The sequence below is a fragment of the Daphnia magna genome, linkage group LG6, assembly GCF_020631705.1.
Source record: "Daphnia magna isolate NIES linkage group LG6, ASM2063170v1.1, whole genome shotgun sequence".
Classification (NCBI taxonomy): Eukaryota; Metazoa; Arthropoda; class Branchiopoda; order Diplostraca; family Daphniidae; genus Daphnia; species Daphnia magna.
This window is the reverse complement of record NC_059187.1, coordinates 8,057,675-8,082,901: the sequence shown is the minus strand read 5'-3', so window position 1 is coordinate 8,082,901 and position 25,227 is coordinate 8,057,675. Positions and strand designations below refer to the sequence as shown.

The 25,227-nt window shown below is 41.9% G+C and overlaps 1 protein-coding gene across 7 annotated transcripts in view; it reads right to left on the bottom strand.

The window, feature by feature from the left end:
• The window catches only part of LOC116925792 (fat-like cadherin-related tumor suppressor homolog), a 58,368-nt gene extending 33,589 nt beyond the window's left edge, over window positions 1-24,779 (bottom strand). For all 7 annotated transcript variants that reach the window (XM_045175264.1, XM_045175267.1, XM_045175268.1 and 4 more), the window contains exons 1-5: window positions 24,395-24,779; window positions 11,334-13,050; window positions 11,056-11,240; window positions 10,181-10,766; window positions 8,977-10,084 (exon numbers count right to left, since the gene is read on the bottom strand). In XM_045175264.1, the coding sequence (XP_045031199.1) occupies window positions 8,977-10,084; window positions 10,181-10,766; window positions 11,056-11,240; window positions 11,334-12,914 (3,460 nt within the window). In that variant the 5' untranslated portion in view covers window positions 12,915-13,050; window positions 24,395-24,779. The remainder of the gene's footprint in view (window positions 1-8,976; window positions 10,085-10,180; window positions 10,767-11,055; window positions 11,241-11,333; window positions 13,051-24,394) is intronic.
• Between the last annotated feature and the right edge of the window lie 448 nt (window positions 24,780-25,227).

Genomic DNA, 25,227 nt, shown 5'->3' with positions numbered 1-25,227 from the left:
AAAAAAAAGAAAATTTACTTCATCATAACAAAACAAAAAAAAAGGTCGGGATCAGTTCAGACTTTTTCTTTCATGTAATGCACCGCGCTGACTTTGTTTTCTAGCTCCTCCCACCACGACCATCTTTTTTTTTTTTATTTCCCTTTTAAAAAAAAACGCAACTGTATTAAAACGATTATCTCCTTTCAGATGGATTTGACACGAAATGTTGTTGTTATGCCATTGCACAAAGAAAAAGGATACTATCCTTCTAATCTAACCATTTTCTCCACCCCCCCCCCCTTTTTTTCCTTCTTCCCACCGAAGGCGGCAAATGATCAACTGATGAGCGTGAGAGAGCCGAATGGCACGTCCGGCCAAACAAAATACAAGGAAAATAAAAAATAAAAAAAATAAAATAAAATAAAAAATGGAGGGGAAATATGTGCAATAGAAATAATGAACATGAAAATTCGACACGACGTTGCTGTTTGTTTTTATCGGTGCAGTCGGGGAAAAAAAAAAAAAAAAAGAAAAAAATTTTTTTATTGTTATAATCATTTCGGGCTTTTGTTGTTTGATTAATGTTTGTGCTTCATTATCTGCGGAGTTTGCGCAATGCGCCTAAGCTTTTATTAACGAGCCTCGTATATAGAAGGGGATAGGGGACTGTCTCGGTAACACTAACTCACTAACGACGTATGTTACGTAAAAGGGCAAACACAGAGTCAAATTCCCGAGTCAAAGTGAATGGTCTGGTATCTAGTCAGACGAGGGGGAAAAAAAAAAAAAAGCGGACAGATGGGCACGGAATAAGATTCAACTCGGGATCATTTCGTGTACATCAAACGTGACACAGAGAAAAGAAAGAAAGAAAAAAAAAAACGGACAAAAACTTGTGACTTGACACAATCTTTACTCAATGCGGGAAATGCGGAGACAATCGAATTAAGCGGCAAAAAAAAATCTTTTTTTTTTAATAGAAAATGTTTCCTGGTTTTATAGGCCGAAATGTAACTGATGCGGTGAGTGCGAAGAACAAAGAGATATGTAAATTCTTAATTAGTTGGAGAAGTGCTCGACCTTGTTGCCAGTGCTCGGTTAAAGATTAAGTTTTTAGCCGACTGTGTGCAATTCCTCTCGTCTTTTCCCTACACACACACACACACACACACAATAGCCGTTTATGTATTCTCGATCCCTACTCCTCCTACACTCGTATTTAATAGTCTTTGTACATCGCTCCCCCCGATCGTGAGTAACGGAACCTTCCCCTACATTCACATACTCTTTAATATTTCTTTTTTCTATAAAGATATACGTACCGTCATGATAAGAGAGAGGGATATAGAGATCGTTTGTAAAAACCCCCCAACGTTCGATGACATCCACTGCCTCCTGCGTCCACAGACCTGCGCGCCTACCCTCTCTACTCTTAAATACACACGACCCCTCCTAGAATCTACCCCCGAAATTACACAATCTCTCCAGGTTTTTTTTTTTTTTTTTCAAGTGATGCCCAATGTTTTTGGGAGAGTGAGTCATACAGACTCCTTCAAATCGATACGGCCATTTCTCTTTCATCCCTTCATGATGGATCTCTTAATAATCTACTTTTTTTCCTGTTCTCTTGTTCTTCTCTTATTACACCCAAAAGATTAATTCCTATATATATATATACATTTTTTTTTTGGTTCAGCCCGTTAAAATAAAAAAGGGGGGAACGATTCCTAATCACGCGATAAGAAAAAAAAAAAAAATGAGAGTGGGTGGGCAGACTTGATTGGGTTCACACTCCTCTCGGGGTGGCATTCTTTGATTGGCTCTCAAACGCAACGGTTAGCCCGACTTTCTCTCTCCGTTGATTATCCTTCGATTAAACCTTAAGCAACTTCACATATAAATGCCTATCACTCTCGTCCTGCCCTTACTTTATTTAGCAGACCTCCCCCCCCCTCCACCCCACACAGCCTCAGTCAAGAAGAGAAAACTAAGGGAGAAGAAGAGATCGATATCGATGTTCTGAACGGTACACCCAACTCCCCCGCATCCAAAAAAAATCTTCCCCCTTTTCCTAACCCCCAAAGGAACCCCCCCTCCCTCCAATGTGCATAGTAGTCGACTATATTTTTCCTCATTTTTGTTCCATCGGAAACGACGAGAGCTTGTACACGAGTCTCCCCCTCCCCCCTCAGGTTCCAGTGACCTACACCTACCCTTATTATATGCCACCATCTATTCGTCATCTGCCCGTTTTTACATCAGCCCCTATATGATATCGCTGTGTAAAGGCTTAGATGCTATTGTGTAGAGAAAAGAATCAGCGTGAAATGAGCTTTCGTTGAGAGCTTGATGAAGCTATACACATTCGTACCGGCCCTTCTTTCCTTTCGTTGCCTTGGGGGGAAAAAAATAAAAATAAACTACACACACGAAACATGTGGAAATGATTGGTTAACAGCCCTTTTGAAAAATCCCGCTTAAAAAAAAATAATAAAAAATCGATTTTTTATTCAAATCCATTGCAAGATGTTTCATCCAACCAAAGAGATCCGGAATTGCGATCGTCAGTATCTTCCGATTCAAAAAAAGAAGAAGAAGAAGAAGAGAAAAAAAATGGCGATTACGGATGTCGTCGAGAAGCCCAAACATCGTTGACTGAACCCAATCTGACATTCAACAGTTTTTCTTTTCCATTCCTTTTCTCCCCCCCAAAAAAAACATCAAAAGAGAAAAAGTCTTGTATCTTTCCCCCTATGAAAAAGATGCGACTTTCATCGCTCGAACGAATCAAAAACGATGCGTCGTAATGTCGAGGAATTCCACATGGCGGGTACACATGGCGACGAGCAGCCACAATCATTGGCTTTACAAAGAAATATGTAACGTCGTCCTTCCCAAAGTCGTTTAGATGTCATCAGCCAAACTATCGTGAAAGCATCAATTGCTAAGCTTCCCCTGCCGCTAAGCCACACAAGGCAAACTTTTTCCCAATTGAAATGCGCGCGTGTCATCAGCAGTTTGTAACGCGGCAGATTTTAATCGACAACGGATGTCTCCAACCCCATTTTCTCATCATGTCACCCTCATCTTTAATTTCATATTTTTTTTTCCTACATCATCTGAATACAACGGGAAACATGTCCTCTCTTTGAATGTTTGATCAAATGTGCTGTTTACTTGACCTGCGGGTAACCTTCTCCAATCCATCAAAACATTCCGTGTTCTACCTCCCCCCGTATGCAACAACCCCCATCGACTTCTTCTTTTACTTTCCCAAACAACAACACCGAAAAAAAGTAGACCACCCTTGCGATGTTTTGTGTGTGTTACCTATTGGGGTTTGAAACCGTCCCATTTGAAAGAAACAAAAAGAAGCAACCCAGAAAAAAAGAGAATCAGGGCCAATTGAAACGGAACAACAACACAAAATGCGATGGATACGTATCAAACGTAGTCAGCTGTGAAATGGCCAACCATTTCTCGGTAATCAATTGATACCCATAGCACCTGGAATGGTACAGATCGATCACTTGGGCGGTGGGGGGAGATACAATCGCCATGGCAACTGTTCTGTTCTCTTTTGCAGAGCCAAAAGGGACGAAATGTTCAAAGTAGCAAGTTTGTTTTTGTTCGACGTCAGTATCGATGCAAGAAAGAAGAAGAAAAAAGAAGAAGGTGGAGACGGAAAGAAGAGACGCGGCGCCATCGAGACGGATCTCTTCCAGAAGCCCCAAACAACTGCCGATCAAGTGAACTTGAGATATTCGATCGAAAAAAAAAATAAAAAGAAGAGACTGAATTCTTGTCTTTGACTCAAGAGCATCTGGACGGAGAGAGGGGAAGTGCATAGTCCACATTCATCATTTATAAACTATTCTGATGTTACAGTAGCGCATTTCAATGTGTACTCAGTACCGGAAATATGAAAGTCCACTTGAATCGACTGTCATTTTCTTATTGGCTCGATTTCAAAAGAAAGTAAGCAAAATATAAAAATAAAAATAAAAAAATAGAAATCGGATCGGTCAAACATTTTTTTTTAGGGGGTCGGCAGAACCTACAAACGACAAATAGAGCAAATGAAAAAAAAAATAAAAATAGGAAAATAAATATTGGTTTGATTTCAAAATTTGTGTTTGTCGACACGAGCCGGCACTTAGTCACACATTCACGCATGGTTTGGGCCAAGTAAAACGACCGCAAACCACATTTTTCAATTATGCCCCTGCCGCCTAAAACTTCCTTTTTTCTTTTTGACCAAACGAAGCCAAACTTTAGAAAATCTAATCTCCATAAAAAAAAAAAAAATTACGAATTTTTCGATCTATTGTTTGTTATGTTTCCTCGTTCGGGATGATTAGATCCATGTCGTGATTCATCGTCGTCATCGTTGTGCGTAACAAAGCCCACCAAAAAAAAAAAATGTGTACTACGACCGCATCCTGTCGGATTCAGTGCGGAAGTGACTAGGACATCAACTGCCTGACTCCATAACGTACATCGTCGAACCGTTTATCTATTTGATTGTTTTCAGCCCTCCACCTAACTCCTCCTTATCCTCCCCTTTCGAAAACGTCACAAAATAGGAAAATACATTTGTAAAAAAAAAAAAAGAGAAAGAGAGAGAGAGAGGAGGGGGGAGGACTATAAGACGAGAGGATCGTTTGGGGAGATGATGTCAAGCCAACAAGACAAGAAGTACCAGTCGTCCCAAATGTAATAATCATATCCTTAAATCTATCCCCCCAAAAAAGAGAGAGAGCAAGACGAGTTTTAGATTTACTTGTAACGAGAGCGTGAACGGAATATAAAAAAAAAAAAAGAAAGAGATTGTGATTGACTCGCGATATTTCGTTTCACAACTTGTGTGTACACCTATAACGTCGTTGGGCTTGTTGTTACTGCTTGTTTGGCATGTAAGGTATTCAGCGACGACAATCTCAATCTCTTGTCAGAGATTGTAAATCCAGTTCAATAAACACGAACGGAAACAGGTTGTTAACTTCTCCAATCTCCCTTTTCCCGTCCCCTTTCCATCCCGCTTTTCCTCCGGATACATTAGACCATCACACCGTCTGCCGTTTTTCTCTTTTGATGTGAATTTCTCTGGGCCCAATTTTTTTTTTTTTTTTTATACTAGCAACTACAACAAATGAAGCTAACGATTCATAAGTCTAAGTCATTTCGAATTTCGAAGCCATCACATAAAAAAGAAGGAAAAACGGGACTGCTAATAATCAACGTGAAATCGGAAGCCTCTACTCTTTTCGCAGGTAAACGCATTTGATTTCTTTTCGGTGACTGATGACCTACAATCTCGACTCGACAACATAAATACGCCAAAAATAAATTAAAACATAAAAAAATCAAAAAATTCCAAAAAAATTCAAAAACAGCTGTTGCGTTTGTGATGGATCCAGCCAGAGGGAATTAAGAAAAAGGACCACCCCGAATTCTTATCTCATTTTTTTATTATTATTACACTAACTCTTTGCTGTGACGTGGACATAGGATAGACTTGAAAGCATTATTATTATCATTATTATTGAACACGCAAAAGTAAACCTACGAGAAATCAAGACTGTACTTTACTAGCAGGCCCACCCTCTCTCTCTCTCTCGAGGATGAACAAAAGAGGAAATAGGTAGCAGAGTACCGCCCGTTCGAGTACGATAGGCACACGGCCATTCAAACGAACAATTTCTCCTCCTCCCCCCCCCCCCAAAAAAAAAAAAAAATATGTAATAAAGATTGTGTATAGAGGCCGCCCTTTTTCAAAATAAATGGGGCTAAAATAGTGAAGAAAAGAGAAAAAAGAAATTCAAGAAGATTTTTGGAAATTCAAGACCGGAACTATATAATAAGGCCGGCTGTTTCACGTTGCCTAGACACTCGATACGGATTCCATCCGCCCTTGCCACTTTACTTGTCCGTCCCCAATTATATGAATAGTGGGATTCGATCGAGACCGGTTCTCTATACAAAATGGACACACATCCATTCTTTCGTTCTTTCCCTTTTTTTGTTGTTTATAAAAAAGAAGTCGCATCTATCCTGTCAATCTTCCAATGGCAGCTGGTCAGAGAAAAATTTCTGGAGGGTGAGGTAAAAAAAAAAACATAATTTGGGTACCACAAAGAGATAAACACCTTTGCCTTTAGTTTACGAATTCATCCCCGTCTTTTCTAAACGATGGCAGTCGATGATTGTGTGTTTCTTTTGTTTCCTTTCTCATTGCATTATTGACAGGGCACTAACGAACAATGGCCAGTTTTGTTCTTTTCTTTCTTTCTCACTGGCAACGCCGTACACGTTTGGATTCCCGCGGCCCCCACAGCTGTGCTCTTCGTTTTTCTTCTTCTTCTTCTGGAATTGCCCTTTGCCGTTTGTTGGGTTGACCTCAAGAAAAACAGACGGCGGCCGTCTCAGTGTAAACACACAAATAATCACAAACAAAAAAAACAAAGGAGGGGGGGGCTTTGAACCGTGTCAAAACAATAATATCCAACCACCCCTACAACACACCCTTTCCCTCTCCATCATAACTCCAGATCAAATATGATGTTTTCTCTGAAACAAGGACAAGAACAAAAAGAAAAACGAGAAAAAATGGGTGCCATTGTTATTGTTCGTCTCGGTCGCCCTCGGTTTTTATTTATTTTTTCCCGGTTCAAGTCCCGAGGCTTTAAAAAATAAACCCCGAAAATAAGAAAAAACTGGAATTAAAGAGAAAAAAAAAAAAGCAGAACAGTACAAAAGAGAGAGAGAGAGAGAGAAGAAGAATGACGTACACGAAAGGAAGTCCTATGTGTGTTTGTGACACGTGATAGGCGTGAGTTCCCGTTATGGAGCGTAGCTGAGAATTCAAACTCTTTTTCTTTTTTTGCCTTTCGTCCCGATTCACTTTGACGCAGACTCCAACCGCAACAACAATAACAACAACAACCCTTACACCTTGTTTTTAAAAAAAAAGGAAAGAACTGAAAACGAGGTGACACGCACGACGTCACGCGTATTGAATCCCGCATTGCCAACAACAGGAAAAATTAAATAGAAAAATAAATTTCAAAATGGATGACGTCAAAAATCGTTTCCCGCCCCACCTATGGTATTGCGGTCACACGGCCGTACCGATTGGCCGCAAAATATGAAAAAAACAAAAAAATGAAACAAAAGTCTCGGTCGTGAGTCACGCGGATCACGTCGAATGTTGGGAATGAAAAAATTAAAAAAGAAAAAATCGGTCGTGATCCCTTTTTTTGGTTTCTAAAACAATTGGCAATTTAATTTCAATAATAGACGCAAAAACGATAAGGAAGTTAACAGAATCCAAGTGACTTGAAAATACGACACAAAGTTCCCTCCTCCTCCTTCATTTTCGGGAGTGCCAACAACAACAACAACAACAAGAGAAAAGAGTCCCCCAAAAAAAATTAAGAGCGCGGAAGTGGATGGAACGAGAATTACAGGACAATGTCATTCGCCCTAAAAGAGGGGAGGAACAACAACGAAAATAAAGATGGCCGCCCCCTTCGACGACGGACATGATGGATGTTCCAGAGAAGAATAAGACGCACAAAGAAAGTTTGAACGAAAAAAAAAGGAAAAAAACGGACGATGGATGAGGAGGGCAACCTCTGTCCGATATCTGCGTGTGGTCGAATTTCGTGTGTTTGTGTGTGTGGATATACCTGAACGTGTGCACTCTCTACACCAACTCATTCAGAGACAAATGAATGACGTCCGCTCTCTCTTTTACGCTCACCAGACACACGCGGTCGTTATTGATTGCCTCCTGCTGTTGTAACCCCCCTCTTCCCTTTGTACAGTCATTAAATCGGGAGGGGCAAATGATAAAAAAAAAAAAAAAAATTATAATAATAATAAAGTCCCGCAAAGAAGGAAATCCCTAAAGAGAAAAAGAAATTGTGTTTGACAATCGACCGACAAAGTTTCCAAGTTTAAAATGTTTTTTGTTCCATGTCGCCTTTCTGGCTAGTTGCCAGTCAACACACAAGAGAGCGGCCGCGACGAACGACGGCTGTTGTGATGATGATGATGGCGACTTTCCTTTTCCCCTGAAGCAAATTGCTCACTGGCCCGCCACACCACCACCCAGGTAAATAAATCTATTTTGGAACGTTTCAAAAAAACACACACACACACACATGACGCTGGAACAGTTCTTCGTGAAAAACGCGTACACATTGGCTCCCTCTTTGGTCCGTGGCTTAATGATTACATTAGTCTCCAACAGATTTTTGTTTAGTTTAAATTTAAAAATTTCAAAAAATTATGAATTTTTGTAGGGGTGCCTTTTAAATCAAATTTTAAAAATAAAATAAAATGGCGACTAAATTAACTGCCGGATGAGGAAAGATGAATGGATTCGACTGTTGGATATGCGCAACCCCCACATTCTCCTTTCTCTAAATATTTAGTCTCCATCTTTTATTATTTCTGCTGCTTCGCTTTTAAGACGTGGCTGGGCTACTCTAATTGATTATAACGACACGGCGGACCAAGGGAAGACTACTCCAACAACACCATCATCATCTTTGTCATCCGCATTATTACTTTATGGATTTCTGTTTCGCTTGGCTGCCCGCCCAAAAGTCCATTTCGACGTTGACGCGAACGATGCGCACACGATGTTCATTAACCATCTGCGACCTTTTTTCTTTCGTACTCAACGAATCAATTCAAATTGGAGTCAATCAACAAGCCGGAATGTGCACCAAATAATAATTTTAAAAAACAAAACAAAAAGAGGACCTCAAAATGAACCTAATGAGTGAGATTTCCGGTTTAAAAAAAAAAAAAGAGGGCCGGCAAACACAACACTTGGGAAATGGACGAATGGCAAAACGAGGTGGAGACGGACTCGTTAAAAACGTGCGTGTGGGACGACCCATTAAAAAAAAAAAAAAAAAAAATAGTCCGTCAAAATTGGCTGGGAAATTTGAAACAAAAAACAAAAGAAAAGAAACTGACCTTCATTGTCGATGGAGAACAGTCCCAATCCAGTGCCGCCGCGGATGGCGTACGAGAGGCGAGAATCGTCGCCGGAAGGATCGGCATCGGTGGCCGTCACTTTGGCTACCAACGTGCCCGGTGGTGCGTTCTCACGGACGCTGGCCTCGGTGACAAAGTCTTCGAACCGCGGGGCGTAGAGGTTCTCGTTGACGTCGACCACCTCAATGGCCAGGTACGCTTCGCTGGACAGGGAAGGCGAGCCACGATCTTTGGCACGCACCGTCAAATTGTAGACGGACCGATCCTCGAAATCCAGACGGCGGGACAGCCGCACCGTGCCCGTCACGCGATCAATAGCGAACCTCTCCACAGTTTCAGACGCGTAGCTGGACGCCAGGCTGTAACGGACGCTACCGCCCGCGCCGAGATCGGGATCGTTGGCTTCCACAAGAGCCACCACTGCCCCGACGGGCATATCTTCACGGATTTTGACCACTTGCCAAGGCCGGGCGAAACGCGGAGCCACGTCGTTGACGTCCAAAATGCGGACGCGGACCAGAGCCTTGGCCGTTAAGCCGGGCCCGTTCGGCGATCCGTCTCGCGCGATAACGGCCATCTCGTAAAAATCCTGACGTTCGCGATCCAGCTGGCCGGCGACCGTGAGCAGTCCCGTGTTGGGGTCGAGCTTCATGTCAGGCGAAGCTCCGGCGGCTAAGCTGAACGTAATTTTGGCGTTGTCGCCTTCATCGGCGTCGCTGGCGCTCAGTTGCGCGACGGACGTGCCCATCTGGGCCGTTTCGGCGATCGAGACGCTGATGACGGGTCGATCGAATCGCGGCGGGTTGTCGTTGACGTCCGTCACAATGACGGGCAGAATCCTCCAGGCGGATTTCTGCGGCTGTCCCAAGTCCAAGACGGTCACGTTCAACGAATAGCCGGCCCTTTTCTCTCGGTCTAATTGGCCGGCCACTCGCAACAAGCCCGTCTCTGTCTCGATTTGAAAAGCCGAGTCGTCGTCGCCGCCGGAAATGACGTACACTAGCAGACCGTTGTAGCCGTGGTCACGATCTCTCGCCCTCAGGCGGATAAGGGCCGTCCCGCTCGAGACGGATTCATTGACACGAACCTGATTTGTTTAAATTATTTATTTATTTATTTATTTTTTCAAACAATTTGTCGAGTTTAAGTTAAAACCGCAACAACAAACAAACAAAACAATTACCTGGACGGGGAAATCGTAGAATTCTGGAGTGTGTACATTCTGGCCGTAGCGCGACGGAAGTGGAGGCAGTTCCGTGACCGGATCTGAATCATCAGCGCCCGTCTGCCTCTTGGCCGCGGCGTTCATCATTTCCAAGACCTTTTTGCCGAGTCCAGTTTCTCGGCACTCGAACCGCGGCTCTTCTTCGCCTCGAAGGCCGGCCGTCAGATGGATGCGGATCGTCATGATGTCGGCAAAGTGCTGGCCATCGGTGGCCGTCACGTTGACGAATCGCTCGCTGATGCCAAGGTCCGAGAGGTCGCAAGCGACGCCCACGGCGCCAGACGACGAGTCCAGACTGAAACATCCGTCCTCGTTGCCGGAAACGATGCGATAAACGACTGTGTTGCCCTGATCGAAATCGACGGCCGATAAAGTCAAGAGCTCAGAGCCGATGGCCGTCGTTCGCGGAACGCGTCCGACGCAGCCAACGCGCTGGAATTGCGGCCGGTTGTCGTTGACGTCACGGACAATCACCGTGACCAGCAGCTCCGATTGACGTCTGTACGGAGTTCCCCAGTCGGACGCGCGGATTTTCAGCATATATCTTTTTTTTTGTTTGTTTTTGTTTTAGAAAATAATAATTGTTTAACATTCAAGGAAATGGACCCGTTATTGCGTCTGTACAATATTCCATTTCAATCAGAGAAGGACAATCGGGTTGTTTGATGTGAACACGTCCATCTGGCGAAATGCCATGTGCCAAAATTGCCAAATTTGCATAACAAAATGAGGCCATTGCCATTCACAAGTGCCCCCCCCCCTCCCCGCCACACATGAAACAACATTGAACACGGAAAGTTTTGAAGTCAATTAAAAATGAAATCAATTTCTACCTTCGACGTCCAGTCTCGTAGTCTAACGTCTCGGTAGTGCGGATGGCTCCGGTGAAGGGATCCACTTCGAAAGGAACGGGTGCCAGATTAGCCAGGCTGTAACTAATGTACGCATTCTCACCAGCGTCGGCGTCTCGGGCCGTCGCTCTGGCCACTTCAGCCCCGGCTTGCTCATTCTCATCCACCTGTCCATTTGATTTGATTTGATTTGATTTCAAAACGTTTTCGCCATTGGCCATTCAAAAACGGAGGGAGAGACAAAAAGGAAAGAAACGAACCTGGATCTCTAAAACGCCGCCCGGCTGCTGATAGAAAATGGGATCGTTGTCGTTGGCGTCCAGAACTTGGACGGTGATCTTGGCTGACGATTGTTGACGCGTGCCGGCCGTTCCCTGATCGATAGCGCTGACAGTCAGCACATGTTCGGCCCTCATTTCGGCATCGAGCGGCAAGGCTGTGTAGAGCACGCCCGACGTGGGGTTGATGCGAAAATGTCCGCCCTGATTACCGCCGACAATGCTAAGCTGGACCTGGGCGTTGCGGCCCTGATCTTCATCGGAGACGCGTAGGCGGATCAAAGGAGTGCCCACGGGCGCCGTCTCCACAACGCGCACGTCATAGTGTTGACGATCGAAGACAGGGGCGTGATCGTTCCAGTCAGACACCGTCACGTGCAGCGTGGCCGTCGAATTGCGCGCAGGGGTGCCACCGTCGACGGCCCTCAGCGTCAGGTTGTAGCCCATCGGGGCTCTTTCACGATCCAGCAACTTGAGAACGGCGATATTGAATTCGGCGCCATTGTTATTGTCCGCCGGCTGGGCCACATTTCCGACCCGCTGGACGCGGAAGTACCCATCCGGATCGCCGCCGATTATGTCCAGCGAGCGAATGTGGCCGCTGGGACCCTGATCGGCGTCTTCCACTCGAACGACGGCGTAAACGTCCACTTGCGACTGCTCCACAACCTCGGGCAAGTGGCGCACGTGGATGCGGGGCTCGTGCTGATTCACCCTCATCACATGGACGCGCACCCGGGCGCGCGAGGCGGCGCCCACCACCGCCGTGCCCAGTTTGGGCCCTCGGTCGTTGGCCAAAACGATCAGCTCGTGAAACGGTTGATCGGCAAAGACGAGCGGCCTGGTCAACGAGATGACGCCCGTCAGCGGATGAACGGCGAACGTTTCCGACGCGTCGGCCAGCGAGTAATAAATCTCCCCGTTGACGCCGACGTCCGCGTCGTCCGCCTTCACTTGAACTAAAGAGACGTGCAGGGGCGAATCTTCGGGCACGTTCACTTCGTATTCACTGGGATAGAAAAGCGGACTCAAGTCGTTCGTGTCCTGGACGTAGACCCAAACGTCGGCCTCAGCGTCGGGCAGGTCGGAATCGGATCCATCGACAGCCGACCTGAGCATGGCCCGGACGCGCAGTTTGTGCAGCTCCGTCCGCTCCCTGTTGAGCACATCCACCTGCCCGGTTCGAGTTCTTAACAAGAGGAAACTGAAATCGCCCACTTGACGAGATTCGGCTTTGAACAGCTTGTTCTTGTCGCCGCTGATGATGCGGTAACGGATGTCGGTAGCAGTCGACGCTTCCGGCAACTGGATGCCCATCCTTTCCGTTTCTGGAGTGGCGTAGCTCTTGCCGATGTTGTTCTCGTAGATGGTGGCGTTGTAGCGCTGTCGAGTAAACGCCAATTTCCGGCAATCAGCCAAACTGACGGCCACGCACAACGCGACCGCAATTTGCATCCAGCTGGCCACTGCTGTCCCGCTGCCAAGTCGACTTCTAATCAACGGTCTCCTCCTCCTCCGCCTTCGTTTAGGCTCTTCAAGGTCCTTCGTCTCGTCCATTGTCATCACCTCTTCCCCACACCACACAACAACAACAACAACAAAAAAATTCCTTTCAAAATATTTTTGCTGTTTTTTGAAAGCAACAAAAAGAATCGGGTTGTCCTTCACCTCGTCATATCTCGTTCAAGAATGTGGGTCTCTGAAAAGAAAAAAAGGTAAAATTCAATTTCACATTTCCCTTCAAATAAAACGTTCCATTCAAATCGATTCATTGTTCTTATTGTGGCCCTGGAACAGAAACTCTTTTGGACTAGTTACTATTTGCTAGCACGTAAACACACACTGGGCACACACACACACACACACAGAAATAATTATGTTGTAATAACAAGACCCATCGTTTATACACAACTCAGTCGGAACTGGACTTCATTTTTCTCTCGTTTTTTGTGTTTGGCGAGAGAAAAAAAAAAATCGACACCATTTCCGTGAGCGTGAGCGGAGCACGCACCAGAAACACGGGAGTCATAAAAAAAATATATATTTGGCTGCCACCCACTTTTTTTTTTTACATAACTATTACCATACTGTTAGATATCGCAATGTGTTAGACAATGGGCGAAAGAGTACCTTCTCGGATTTCGCCATATTCTCCTCAATTTTTTTTTTTTTTTGGCACAACAACAAAACTGAAACGCTTCCGGGCGGATTTCTTTCACTCTCTTTTTTTTTTTGTTGTTGTTGTTGAAACAAATGTTTTTTTTTTTAAATAGTTTGTGTCGTTCTTAAAATAAAAATGAAATTTGAAGTCAAACAAAACATGACCTGAAGGCGGGAGGCAGAGAAAAAAAAAGAGAACAAGGCCTTCCTAATACCACCACTCAAAGCTGTTTTCGAGATAATAACTCACGAAACAATCGTTTTTCTTTTGTTTCCCGTACTCCCCCGCGGTTTCCACCCTCTTTGACTTTGTCTATCCTTGAAAATAAGGAGAAGGAAAAATATGCACTTGGGCGGTGGCAGGTGAAAGATGATGCCGTCTACGCCTTTTGGTGATCCGCATTTGGTCAAACGCGTCGCAAGTGCGAGAAACGCGCGCGCACACACAAATCCATTCTAAACATTTCCAAATTGAACGAAAATATTAGGGGTAACCCGAGGCTTTTGTTGTACCAATGTCGAAATAAAACACAGACGTCACAAAGAAAGACTCGCTCGATTTTGCTCTTTGCTTCAGTTGGACGTTTCGAAAAAGGAAGTTAAAAGCTTTTAAAATAAAAAATAATAATAAAAAATATGAAGAGTGAAAGCCAAAAGAAGCACTCACGGAAGGCGGGCGCAACAGACAAAGAGAGAGAGCACACACCATTTGAAATTGGAATTATTTTTCATTTTTTTTTAATTCTATTTTCTGGCTGTTGGGCGTGTGGTTAAACCATCGCTCTGTTTTAAGTATATTTATTTATTTTCATTTTTTTTCGACTTCTCCATTTCAATGAGCGCTTTGATAGACGCACAAGAGAAGATGAGAATAGATCACTAAAAGAAACCAGACGCCTCTTTTTTTTTTTTTATAATTATCGAAGAAACGTTTTTAAAAACACACGAAGGGTGGCGGCATATTATTTTTCGAAAAGGCCAGCGTGAATAGCCTCGATACACAAAGAATTCATTTTTTTTTTTTTTTTTTACTTGGGGGAAAAGGCGGGGAGGGGAGAGGACCACACCCTTGGTTTTTTGTCCCGCGAGGGGTGGGATTGTCTGTTACTGTTATTTACATCAACGATGAAAATTGTTCTGATAGTGGGGGGGACGAGAAACTTTCGACTGACTCTCTCGTCCCTTTAGATTTAATAAATGAAAATTTGCTTTTTTTTTTTTACTGTCATTAATTTAATCATATGGACTGTGTCGAATTTTGAAATGGATTTTCCTTTCGATTAATTTTCAATTAACTGCTAAATGCTTTTTTTTCGTCATTCGTCATAATAATAGATAAGAATTATTGAACTCGATTTTAAATGAGAACCTCGTTTAAAAAAAAAACGATTAATTGCAAACTTTTTTTTCGCTCTGTCGAGTGTTGCATAATAAATGCCACGAGTTGTTCGCTTCCTCCCACCATCCTTTCTCCAAATGAAATAATCATCAAAAGTCGACATGTGACATGCACGAGTAGAAGGAAATCAAACATTCAATTGAACCTCTCCACACACATAGAAAACAGTCCCTTCAGCCTCCGACATTTCAAAACAAGAGAAATATTTTAAACCGCTATATGCCCCCCCCCCCTTTCTTCAAAAAAAAAACGTTGAAAGTTACAAAACAAAAGAGAAAAAGCCTCCGGATCGAGAGAAAAAAATAATAATTTCTTTTCTAGCAACAGTTTTTCTTCTCTCTCTCCTCTTAGTCTTTTCTATCCATGTATAGCTTTCGTGGTGGAACCATTGCCAACTATGGTGTGCTGGTCCCTCTCGTTTCCAAGCGTAAAATTTAAAAATAAAAAAAAAATTAAAACTTTTTTTTTTCTTCTTCTTCTTCTTCACTTTCGAAAAAAAAAAAAAAAAAAAAATGTCACAATTGTCTCTTTCCTTTTCCCTTTTTTTTTCAGTCTTTAGGTCACAGTGCATTAATAGAAAACAACTGTGTCGCGGATTGAATCCGTCAGATTACCATCAAGACACGAAACATTTCTTCTTTTTTTTCCCATTTAAGAAAGAAGAAGACCAAAAAAAAGGGGGGGAGGAGGGGAGGGGCTTTCGTTAAGAAGAAACCAATAGAGAGGGGTGTTACACAAGTAGCCAAATCGGCGCTAACGGGTTATAATGCGATTACCGCACTAGAAACCCTCTTATGAATCCATAAGAAGATGACGTCACATTTATCCTTAAAAACAAAAAAAAATGGCCATCTCTCGATGCTTCGCATTGACGAATGTCAAAAAACGCACGCACCCGATAAACAAAAACAAAAAAACAAATTTCATCATTTCCGATTGTTGGATGGAACGCACGAGTCGCCAGATAAATGATAACGCACGTTCTCCCCACCCACCCACGATTGCTTGGTGAAAGCGGACGGCGCCCACGTTCATCGTTGGGTGAGGGGGTAAAAAAGAAAAAGAAAAAAGACTCGAGTCATTAAAACATCATCACCACTATAAATAGGAGAGAGGCCTCTCACTGTTTTACCGTACGTGTCGAAGAATTGGGATAAAATAAAAACAAGTGGCAAAAGCGAGTCTGAGCGTTTTCTGAGCAAAGAAAAGAAACAAAACACGAAGGATCGTGCAGAGAAGCTATCGTTTCTCGTTTCGTCTAGCGGAGAAATCCACATCCATCATATCGCCCTTTCGCCACCAGTTGATCTTTTCCGAGAACATTTTCTTTTGTATTTGTTCATGTCAAATTCCATCAAACACAAAATCCATAACCCAAACAAGAGAAAAGGCTGAATTTCCCTCGGCCCACATTTGAATAATGAGCATTCTCTGCGAGTTGTTTAGTGTCGCCCAGTGACATCAAGCGTCTGTCTTTCTTCTTCTTCCTTTGTTCTCCCTTCGATTCTTAAAATATTTACATTTTCTTTGCATCGTCCATCTTTCTTTTGAAATTGTCCAGTCCCTTTAAGCTCGGCCCATGCGTGACCCAAGTGGACGCAAGAAAATCTGGCAACAACGGTCACTCTCGCTGGCAACACCCCTAACACTATGGGGGTCATTTTGAATGGAGGGTGTGGGGGAATTATACAACTAACCTTTTCTCTCTCTCTTTCTCTCTTTTTGGCACCAATGTGTTGGGGGGACCGTTTTCCATTAGGGCGCGCCATCTGGTCCATCGGTAGACGAACAAATCGAACAACAAGAACGACAACAACAACAACAAGGGAGGGGCCGAATCAATTGTCCTTTTCGACACACAACAATCAGAAAAAGTTGTGTCCGTCATCTTTTCGCGTGGAAATTTGAGGGGGAAGAAGAAGAAAAAAAAGAAGATGTTTACGACTGGAAATCAATGCCACGTTCTCTACCAACGTCGCCTAGTTTCGTTTTGTTTTGTTTGTTTTTCGAAGGTAAAAGTATAAAGAACATGACGAATACAAGACGAGAGCAACCAATCAACTTGGCCGACTGCTGCTTCTTACAATTGCCTTTAAAGGGAACAGCATGTTGTTTTGGCGGACCTTACATGGACAACGTCAGAAGAGAACTCCATTTCCGACGAGTCACCATTTAAACAGCGCTACAACTACATCGAAGCGGACAAGAGAAAAAGGAAAAGGAAAAATCTATTTTGAGGGGATTTGTTATCGAATTTCGCGTATTGACTCGGCGAGTAAACAAAAGAGGAGAAAACTGGATAATTTGCAAGCCGACCGTATACTGTGCTTAGCCAATCAGCACAGTTTGCTCTGACTAAACTCCACCTATCCTTTTATAAACTAGAAAGAAGAAAGAAGAAGAAAAAAACGAGTCAACGTCTAGACGAAAAATAAAAAAAAAAAGAGACTAGCGGGATTTCTTTTCTTCACAATTTCAGATACCGAAACCAGTTGACTTTCCGAAACATCAAATCAATTCTAGTTTTCGAAATTTATTATTAGACGTGTTTAAAAAATAAATAAATAAATAAAAAAGCCCGAGCCCAATCACAGATCAATATCGATGAATGGAAAACCTCTTACTAAAAAGAAATAAAGACCTTTAACTCGGACTTGTCTAACCCCCCCTACCATCTAAAGCTTCCACTTTCCCGTATTGATTTTAGATTTTTTTTTTTTTTTTTCCCCGGTAACGGGGATCTTAAGACGATATATTTGTCCGCACCAAACTCGTGTCACGGCGAGTACAAAAAACTAAAAAAATTTTAACCTTCCATTTCCTTTTTTTTTTTTTGTTGCTTTGTCATCATAGCGACGTCAACCTCTTACCAATACAAACAGCCGACGACGCCTTTGACGAACAGGTGACGCCATCATCTCTTGCAGCGTGTATGAACAACAAATAAATGGATAGTCGCTGAATCATTACCTCGCGCTAATCACGAGCAGACGAAACGAAAAGTGAACGGGGCCCCTCTCTCAGTGATTGAATAAAAAAATGAAGGACGAAGCCATTTACTCTTGAAAACAAGGACATGTTTTCATTCCTTCCTCTTTTACGACAATAAGCTATCGGATAACGTAACACGAGAACTGAATGATAGCCCCCCCCCCTCCATTTTCTTCTTTAAAAGGCGATTTACCCTATGAAACGACCCCCCCAAGTTCTCAAATATAAAGAAAGCAGCAAAAAAAAACACCACGTATCTAAATGGTACACAGAACTGCTCCTACGGTATAATACGGTATTATAAAAGATTATCTAAACTTGTTTTGTTTTTTTTTTTTCTTCTTCTTCTTCTTCATTCCTAACGGCCGGAAGCGATGGCAAATGGCTTCCCCTTTAGACACACACACACACACACGCATTTCTTTCTTCGTTTTGCCTTTCCGAAAAACATTTTGAACGCGTATAATATTCACGCGCAAGTTGTGTGGCTGCGTGAAGAGGGGCCAACGGGGCCCCCAGCGGGGATGCACCAGACTTGAGGTACATACACACATTTCTGTGTTTAGATGCATCGTTTTCCTTATTGCTGCGTGACTCTCCATGTATATTATAGACTTGTACTACTTTTCCTTCAGAGATAACAGAAATATAAAACATATATATTTATATTTATTTAAAAAATAAAAAAAAAGGGGGGGACTAAAGTTGATTATGGCGACCTCTGGAGAGAGAAATGTGCTCTCTCATCCATCAAGCGTCCAAAACAGTTCATCAAATTTACAAGGCCAATCTTACTCTCCACTCACATCGTATTATATACGGCGTGTACCGAGAATTGGATAAGAATGTCGCCACATGAATATGGAGCACTCTACCCAACAAATCCTATTTGATGCCTTTTTGTATAAATATATTTCCCCCCATCATACGTCAGATAGTTTTAACGTCACAAAAAATAAAATAGAAAATGGGCCTTTCTTTAGAAATAAAAAAAAAATCAAAAACTTGGGAAAAAGAAGAGATCAAACTGCAAGACCGGAACTTGGGTAAGAAGACGATCGGGTCGAAGGATCCCTCCCGTGGCGAGTGTCAAAGCTCGTGGCAATTTATTCTTTTTTACATAGTAAATCACCATCACTTTTCAAAAGGAAAAACGTTAGTTGTGTCAAGTTCGTTAACAAGACATTCCCCTCTTCAATCTTTTTTTTTTTTTTTTTCTTTCGTCAAAGATTCGAATTTCTTTTATGATGTTCCTCCGACTTCTTTGCAGCAAAAAAAAAAAAAAGACACAGGTGTTGAGCGAAAGAAACGAAAAAGAGATAGACAGATGGCAAAGGGCGCGGTGTTCTTTCGTTCTACTTCGACCCATACAAACTCTTCGGCTGTTGAGCAAGACATTGGCCTTCAGGGCATATCTACCATCTCTCCTTCAAAACCCAACAATTGTTTTCTCCAAAAATGTCGTTCAGATTTTAGTTTTTTTTTTTTTTTTATTTCAAGACACAGAAAAATATCTCTTCATTTTAATTTCTCGAACGGTGGCGTTATCTTTCCGGGCTCATCCAACGGAAACAGAATCGACTGTGGACTTGTAAAGTATCAAGAAGAAAGAAATCCAGCGGATGGGGGGGGGACTACAAACAAAACACATTTTTTTCAATCCCCAATTTTTTTTTTTTTTTTCTTTTCTTTCTTTCTAGGAGAAACATTTTCTTTGTGTGTTAAAGGCAACAGACGAGGGTCAACACACAAGCCCTAGCAGCAGCAGCAGTTTAATGAGGGGGGGTTTATAGAGAGGGGTGCAAAAGGTCCTCGAGGGCAACATCGAAAGAAGAAGGAAAAAAAAAACGACCTCGCCGTTATAAAATTCTCCGTTTTCCTAGGAAATTGTGCACAGATGAAAATACATATGAAAAGCCGCTATTGATATTCGCTAGGGTCGTAATAAATTTTTTTTTTTTTCTTTTAAAAATAAAAAGGGGGATAGAGAAAATATGTGACATTTTTCTAGAGGAAATCCCATCAGAAGTTCGGGTAGCAAATCGTAAAAAAAAAGAGAAAAAGAATTCAAAAATGTAGAAAAAATGTTCCGCACAATCTCTTTCCTCTTATCTCTTCCACTTGACCCCGACCGTAGCCACTCGGAAAAAGAAGAAAATGTGAAGGTTATTATTATTATTTTTTTTTTGTTGTTGTTTCTTTCACAAAGTCAAAGCACCGGTTGATTCAAACAGGATGCGTGACTCTGATCAATGGACGCGATTGCTTTCACCTCTCCCCCTCTCCCTATTATAAGAAATTCTGACAAATAAAAATAGAAAAACAGGGGAATCTTTAGAGATCCCATGTCCACTCTCTTTTTCTTCGTACGAGAATCCTTGCACAAGAGGAAGAAAAAACAAAATCATTGAATAGCAAGAGAAAAAGAGATAGATGTGTGCAGGCATTGTTGCTCGATGAACAACACCGAGTCGATATGGCATTACATCAAGTCTATAGATTATTCTTTTTTTTTTAAGACTTTTAATGCAAAGCTAGATAAACGAGACAAGAATCGAAAATTTTTCTTTAACAAAAAAATAATAAAGAATCCAGTTAATACCAGATGCAACGTGACCCGCATGCACACACCTTTTTCATTATTTATTACGAATTACACCAGGGTTGCCTCTCAACAACCCAAATCCTTATGGAAAATCGTTTGTGATGCTAGTCAAACCATCACTTGACACTGAAAACGTTTTTTTTTCAAAGTTGACTCGTTTTTCTATATTAGCCCCGGGGTCATATAATAACCTACCTACCTCCCCCCCCCCCTCCTCTCTCTTAAGAAAATAAAATAAAAGGGCAGCAGAGCACAAGGGTCTCTCTCCCTTTTTTCTACAACAAAACCGCGTACAACCACATACTTCTCCGGTTCTCTTTGAACAAGCGAGCAGAAAAGAAGAAGAAAAAAAAAAGAATAACGGTTAGGTAGTAGTTTGTTTAACTTGAGGGCGCAAAAACAGAGGGGTTATGTTGAAGGGCACACACACACACACACAAAAAACAACACACAAGAGTTTCTTCATTTTCGTTTATGCGAAACGAAAAAAAAAAAAAAAAAAAGTTTCACGTTACTAAATGAAATGCCCCCCCTCCCCCTCACACACACACAAACCTTTGTGATGTCCTAACTTGATTTACGAACATTTTTTTTTTCTTGGCCAAGTGTTGAAGCGAAAAAAAAAAATTATTTTTAGAGGGGGGTCGTTAAAGATTTCTCAGCTAACCCATCAATAGGTATAAAAGAGAATGCGTCACTGATTATGTGGGTGAAAATTGGTGCCCTAGAAGAAAATTCGACCCCCCCCCCCCACTTTAAAAATTAAAAATAAAGGGAATAACAATTTAAAAGAAAAACGATGAGGCTGTGTGTGGGGAGAGAAAAAGTTGTTGCATCGACATTCCAGAAACGTCTTGCAGTGCACCAAAAAGGAACTAGAGGAAAATGGGAGAACTAAATATTTACACGAAGCCAACCCCGAAAGAGAACACCAGACACGATCGCCCCCTTTCCGTCGTTTTCACCGACAAACTCGCACGAAAACGAAAGAAAAAGTCGAGTTGCAAGAAAAAGACGACAGGGAATCCCTTTGATTTCGCTGGAATGTTGGCTTACATGTGAGCGGGTTGTTATTGTCTACACCCCCCCCCCAGTCAGCCTCTACAAATTGAAAAAAAAAGGGACATCCAAGCGGAAATAGAAGAAAAAAAAAAGCGTTCAAAATTGGGGAATCGGCCACACCCAAGTCCCACCAAAAAAAAAAAAAAAAAAAAATTTGAAAAACAACAGAAATCCCGGTTAGCAATAGCTAAGAAATAAAAAGAGATGGTGTTGTTTATCTGAGGATCGAGTTTTTGAAAGAAAAAAGCCCATAAACATCTCAATATCTTTTTTTTTAGGGGGGGAAATTGGATTGATATAATGGAGACATCTGAGTTAGAGGGAAAAAAAAGAAGAAAGACTTCAAGTATTCCGTTTGAAGACAACAAAGCAAACGACCTCATCAAACAGCTGCCCGTTGTTGACTGGCGTACAACACTAGGGCGACATGGGCAGACTGAACGACCTGTTGCTAATGAGAAAGTTCGAGGTGCCATATCCGTCAAAATTTACATGAACCTTTACCCCCCTCCCCAACATTTTATATTATTATTTTTTTTAATATATTTTAATTGGAAAATATTCTTTAAAAAATTTTTTAAAGTTCTTCAATCTGTCTGCCTGTCAGTTAGTCACTCAGTCAGCCGGGACTTTTTTTTTTTTTGAATTTGTTGGGCTGCTCCAAACACGTGGCGTTTGATACTCATCCTCTTTTTCTCCAAATATATAAAAAGGAAAGAGACCCTCCCAAAAAGAGAAGAAAAAAAAAAGGGAAACATAGATTTCTCGTTTCACGGTCGATGGGAACCAAACCAAATGGAGGTCTTCTTCCATCTTCCCCCCATTTTTTTATTATTTTTTTCTTATTATTATTTCTGTGTTCCCTATACGACCACCATCTTTTGTTATCATTTAACCCAGAGAAGAAGGAGATGTGTGCCATGGGGAGAGTCGCAACTCGGCATAGAAACATGCGTCACAAAGCCGGCCTACCGTTTTCTTCTTCTTCTTTTACCTGCACACAACCCCCAAGAGAAAATTGTTTTTAAAAATTTATTTTCCAAGAAAAAAAAATTTAATTTCATTATCGATCTCTAAGAAGAAAACGAATATCGGACGCAAGACACACACACACACAAACAAAGAAAAACACCTGACTGTGATGTTTCGCACGCGTGCCACATCCCGCCAAAAATTTTTTTTGCTAACGGTCGGCCATGTTTTTTTTCAACATGTACAACTTCTAACTGCCTTACCCCGTTTCCTAATTAGCCAATTTCCTTTTTTATTTTATTTTTTGGCGGGATGAGTCATTCGTGTAATATCCTCTTTTTGTGTGTGTATGTGTGCATGCGCCGTTGATCCATTAGCGACAGACGGCGATGGAAAGAAGAAGCTTTCGAGCTAATAACAGCATTATCGTCATTTTTTTATTTTATCCGCACACATATTTTTAGTGCGCCCCGTACGATTTTCACATTCTCCGCCCATTTTACTGGAAAAGTACGAGACTAGAACAGCCCAAGGTAAAGCTCAATCTAAGTAGAAATAAAAAAATCTGTAATGTGTCTGCCGTCTTTCTTGTTCCCTGTCGAATAATAATTAGATTGCGTGTGCGTGTATGCGTCAAAACGAATTACTCATTTCAATCACGATTAAAGAAAATTTTTCAGACAACCCAATCGGGCCTTCAGACGACACAAGATTTTCAATTTCATTAATTAGATGGAAGATGATTTCTTAGTAAAAAAAAAAAAAAAAAAGGGGAAGGGGGAGAGACGGGGTTACCGGTATGTCCTGGGGAAAAGACGTCGGGCGTGAAATGGGTGGCTTACACCCCGTGTGTTACTTTTTTAAATCATAAACACGAAAAAAAAAAGAAGAAACAAAAGAGAGTGAGAAAATCCTTGATCCCAACCCCGAAAAAAAAAACAAGGTTTCGTCAACAAGAAAAAAAAAAAAGAGGGGAAACTTTCACAACCAAACGAAAACAGAAAATGAATTCTTTTGCATATCGAATGACGTCAACTTGTTCCAACAGTGTTCAAAGTGCGTCCACTTGTTTCTAGAATTGATTACACACACACACACACAAAAAGTTTTGATCTACACACGAAAACTTAATTTTTTGAACGTCTTTCTTTTTTTTTAAATTTTTAATCCAGTTCTATCCTGATGTATCGCGCATTGCCGGCCAACGAATGCCGGCCAACAAGTCGAGCACTTGATGCATCTTTTGGGGAATTAATGACGGGAAGCGTCCCAAGGAAACAAAAACATCAATTTGTTGCAAGAGAATAAAAAAACAAAAAAACAAAAATGCCTATCGAACAATGAAAACAACAATGGGAAAGATTCCATTCCGCTAGGCGGCGTCAAAAGTGTGTGTCACAAAGGTAAACAGACCTTGCTGCATCTTATTATGCAAATTCGTGCCAGATATATTCATATCAGAAACATGTGTGTGTAGGTAAGAATATAAAAGACGAAAACCAGGAAAGAAAAAAAAAACAGGGAATTAAATAAACCCGCAGGAGGTGAGCGAGGGCTTCCTCGTGGCCATTGCAAACGCACACGGTCAGCAAAAAGGACAAATAATCGAAAACTATTTCGAGCAACACGTTGAGAAAAAAAGAAAAGCATCGACCTTTTTCGTTAGAATTTTGGCCCAGTTGAACAAGGAGATTCGACACGTGTTGCTAGCAAATGGGCAAAAATCAAGGAGTTCTAGAGGGGAAAAAAAACCAGTCTTCATTTTTGACGCCTTCCACGAGGAGAGAACACACACACAAAAAAATGGGGGGAAACGAACAAAAAAGAAGTTGAGTCGAGTCCAAGAAAACTAACCTGATTCCTCGTTTTTTTGTGTGTGTTGTTGTACTGTTTGCTGGATTTTTGGCGTTGCTTGAAAAAAATAGTTAACTTGTCCTTTCTCTATTTCTTTTTTTCGGTACCAAATGAATAATCCTTGTTCTCTTCCAATTTCAGCAATTCCCAACATCGGTGATCACAACACACCAGTTTTTGTTAGCGTCCCCCTCGTTTAAACACTTTAACAAAAACAGAAAGCTGCTGAATCTAAAAAAAAAAATATTATATGTGTTGGGACGAACAGTTTTCGGTGCGTTCGATCAAGAGAGGGGGGGGGGGGAGCAGAAACACGATGCACGCACAAAACACACAGAGCCACAAGAACACGAACGCGCGCTACGATTGCCAAGCGTCCACTGACTAGTGAGAGGCTCCGAAATCCAGACTTTGGCGCGGCTTTGTTAGGAAACTTGCTTTTTTTCTCTCCCCTCCTCCTACCCGGCAGCAATGAATAAAGAGGGGAAAGGGGGACCTACCTATACTATGGCGTCAATCGAAAATGAAAATGGCAACTCAGCTTTTAATTTTATTAGTTAGAGACGGGATTAGTTGCAGTAGTGCCATCTATCCTTAGCGGCCTGAACGGTGAATTAATTGTGCAAAACAACAAAAAATGAGGTTTATGGCTGTGTTGTTGTAGACTACTTTTGTAGTTATTATTTTAATATGAATAAAAGGAAATAATCATAATAATAAAAGGCAAAAAAAAAAAGGAAATTGGCTGATTCAATGACATGCACGTGTTTCCGTTGAGTAAGTTTTCCCGGAACACGACGACGTTCTCAATCAGCCCATTGTAAAAATTCCAT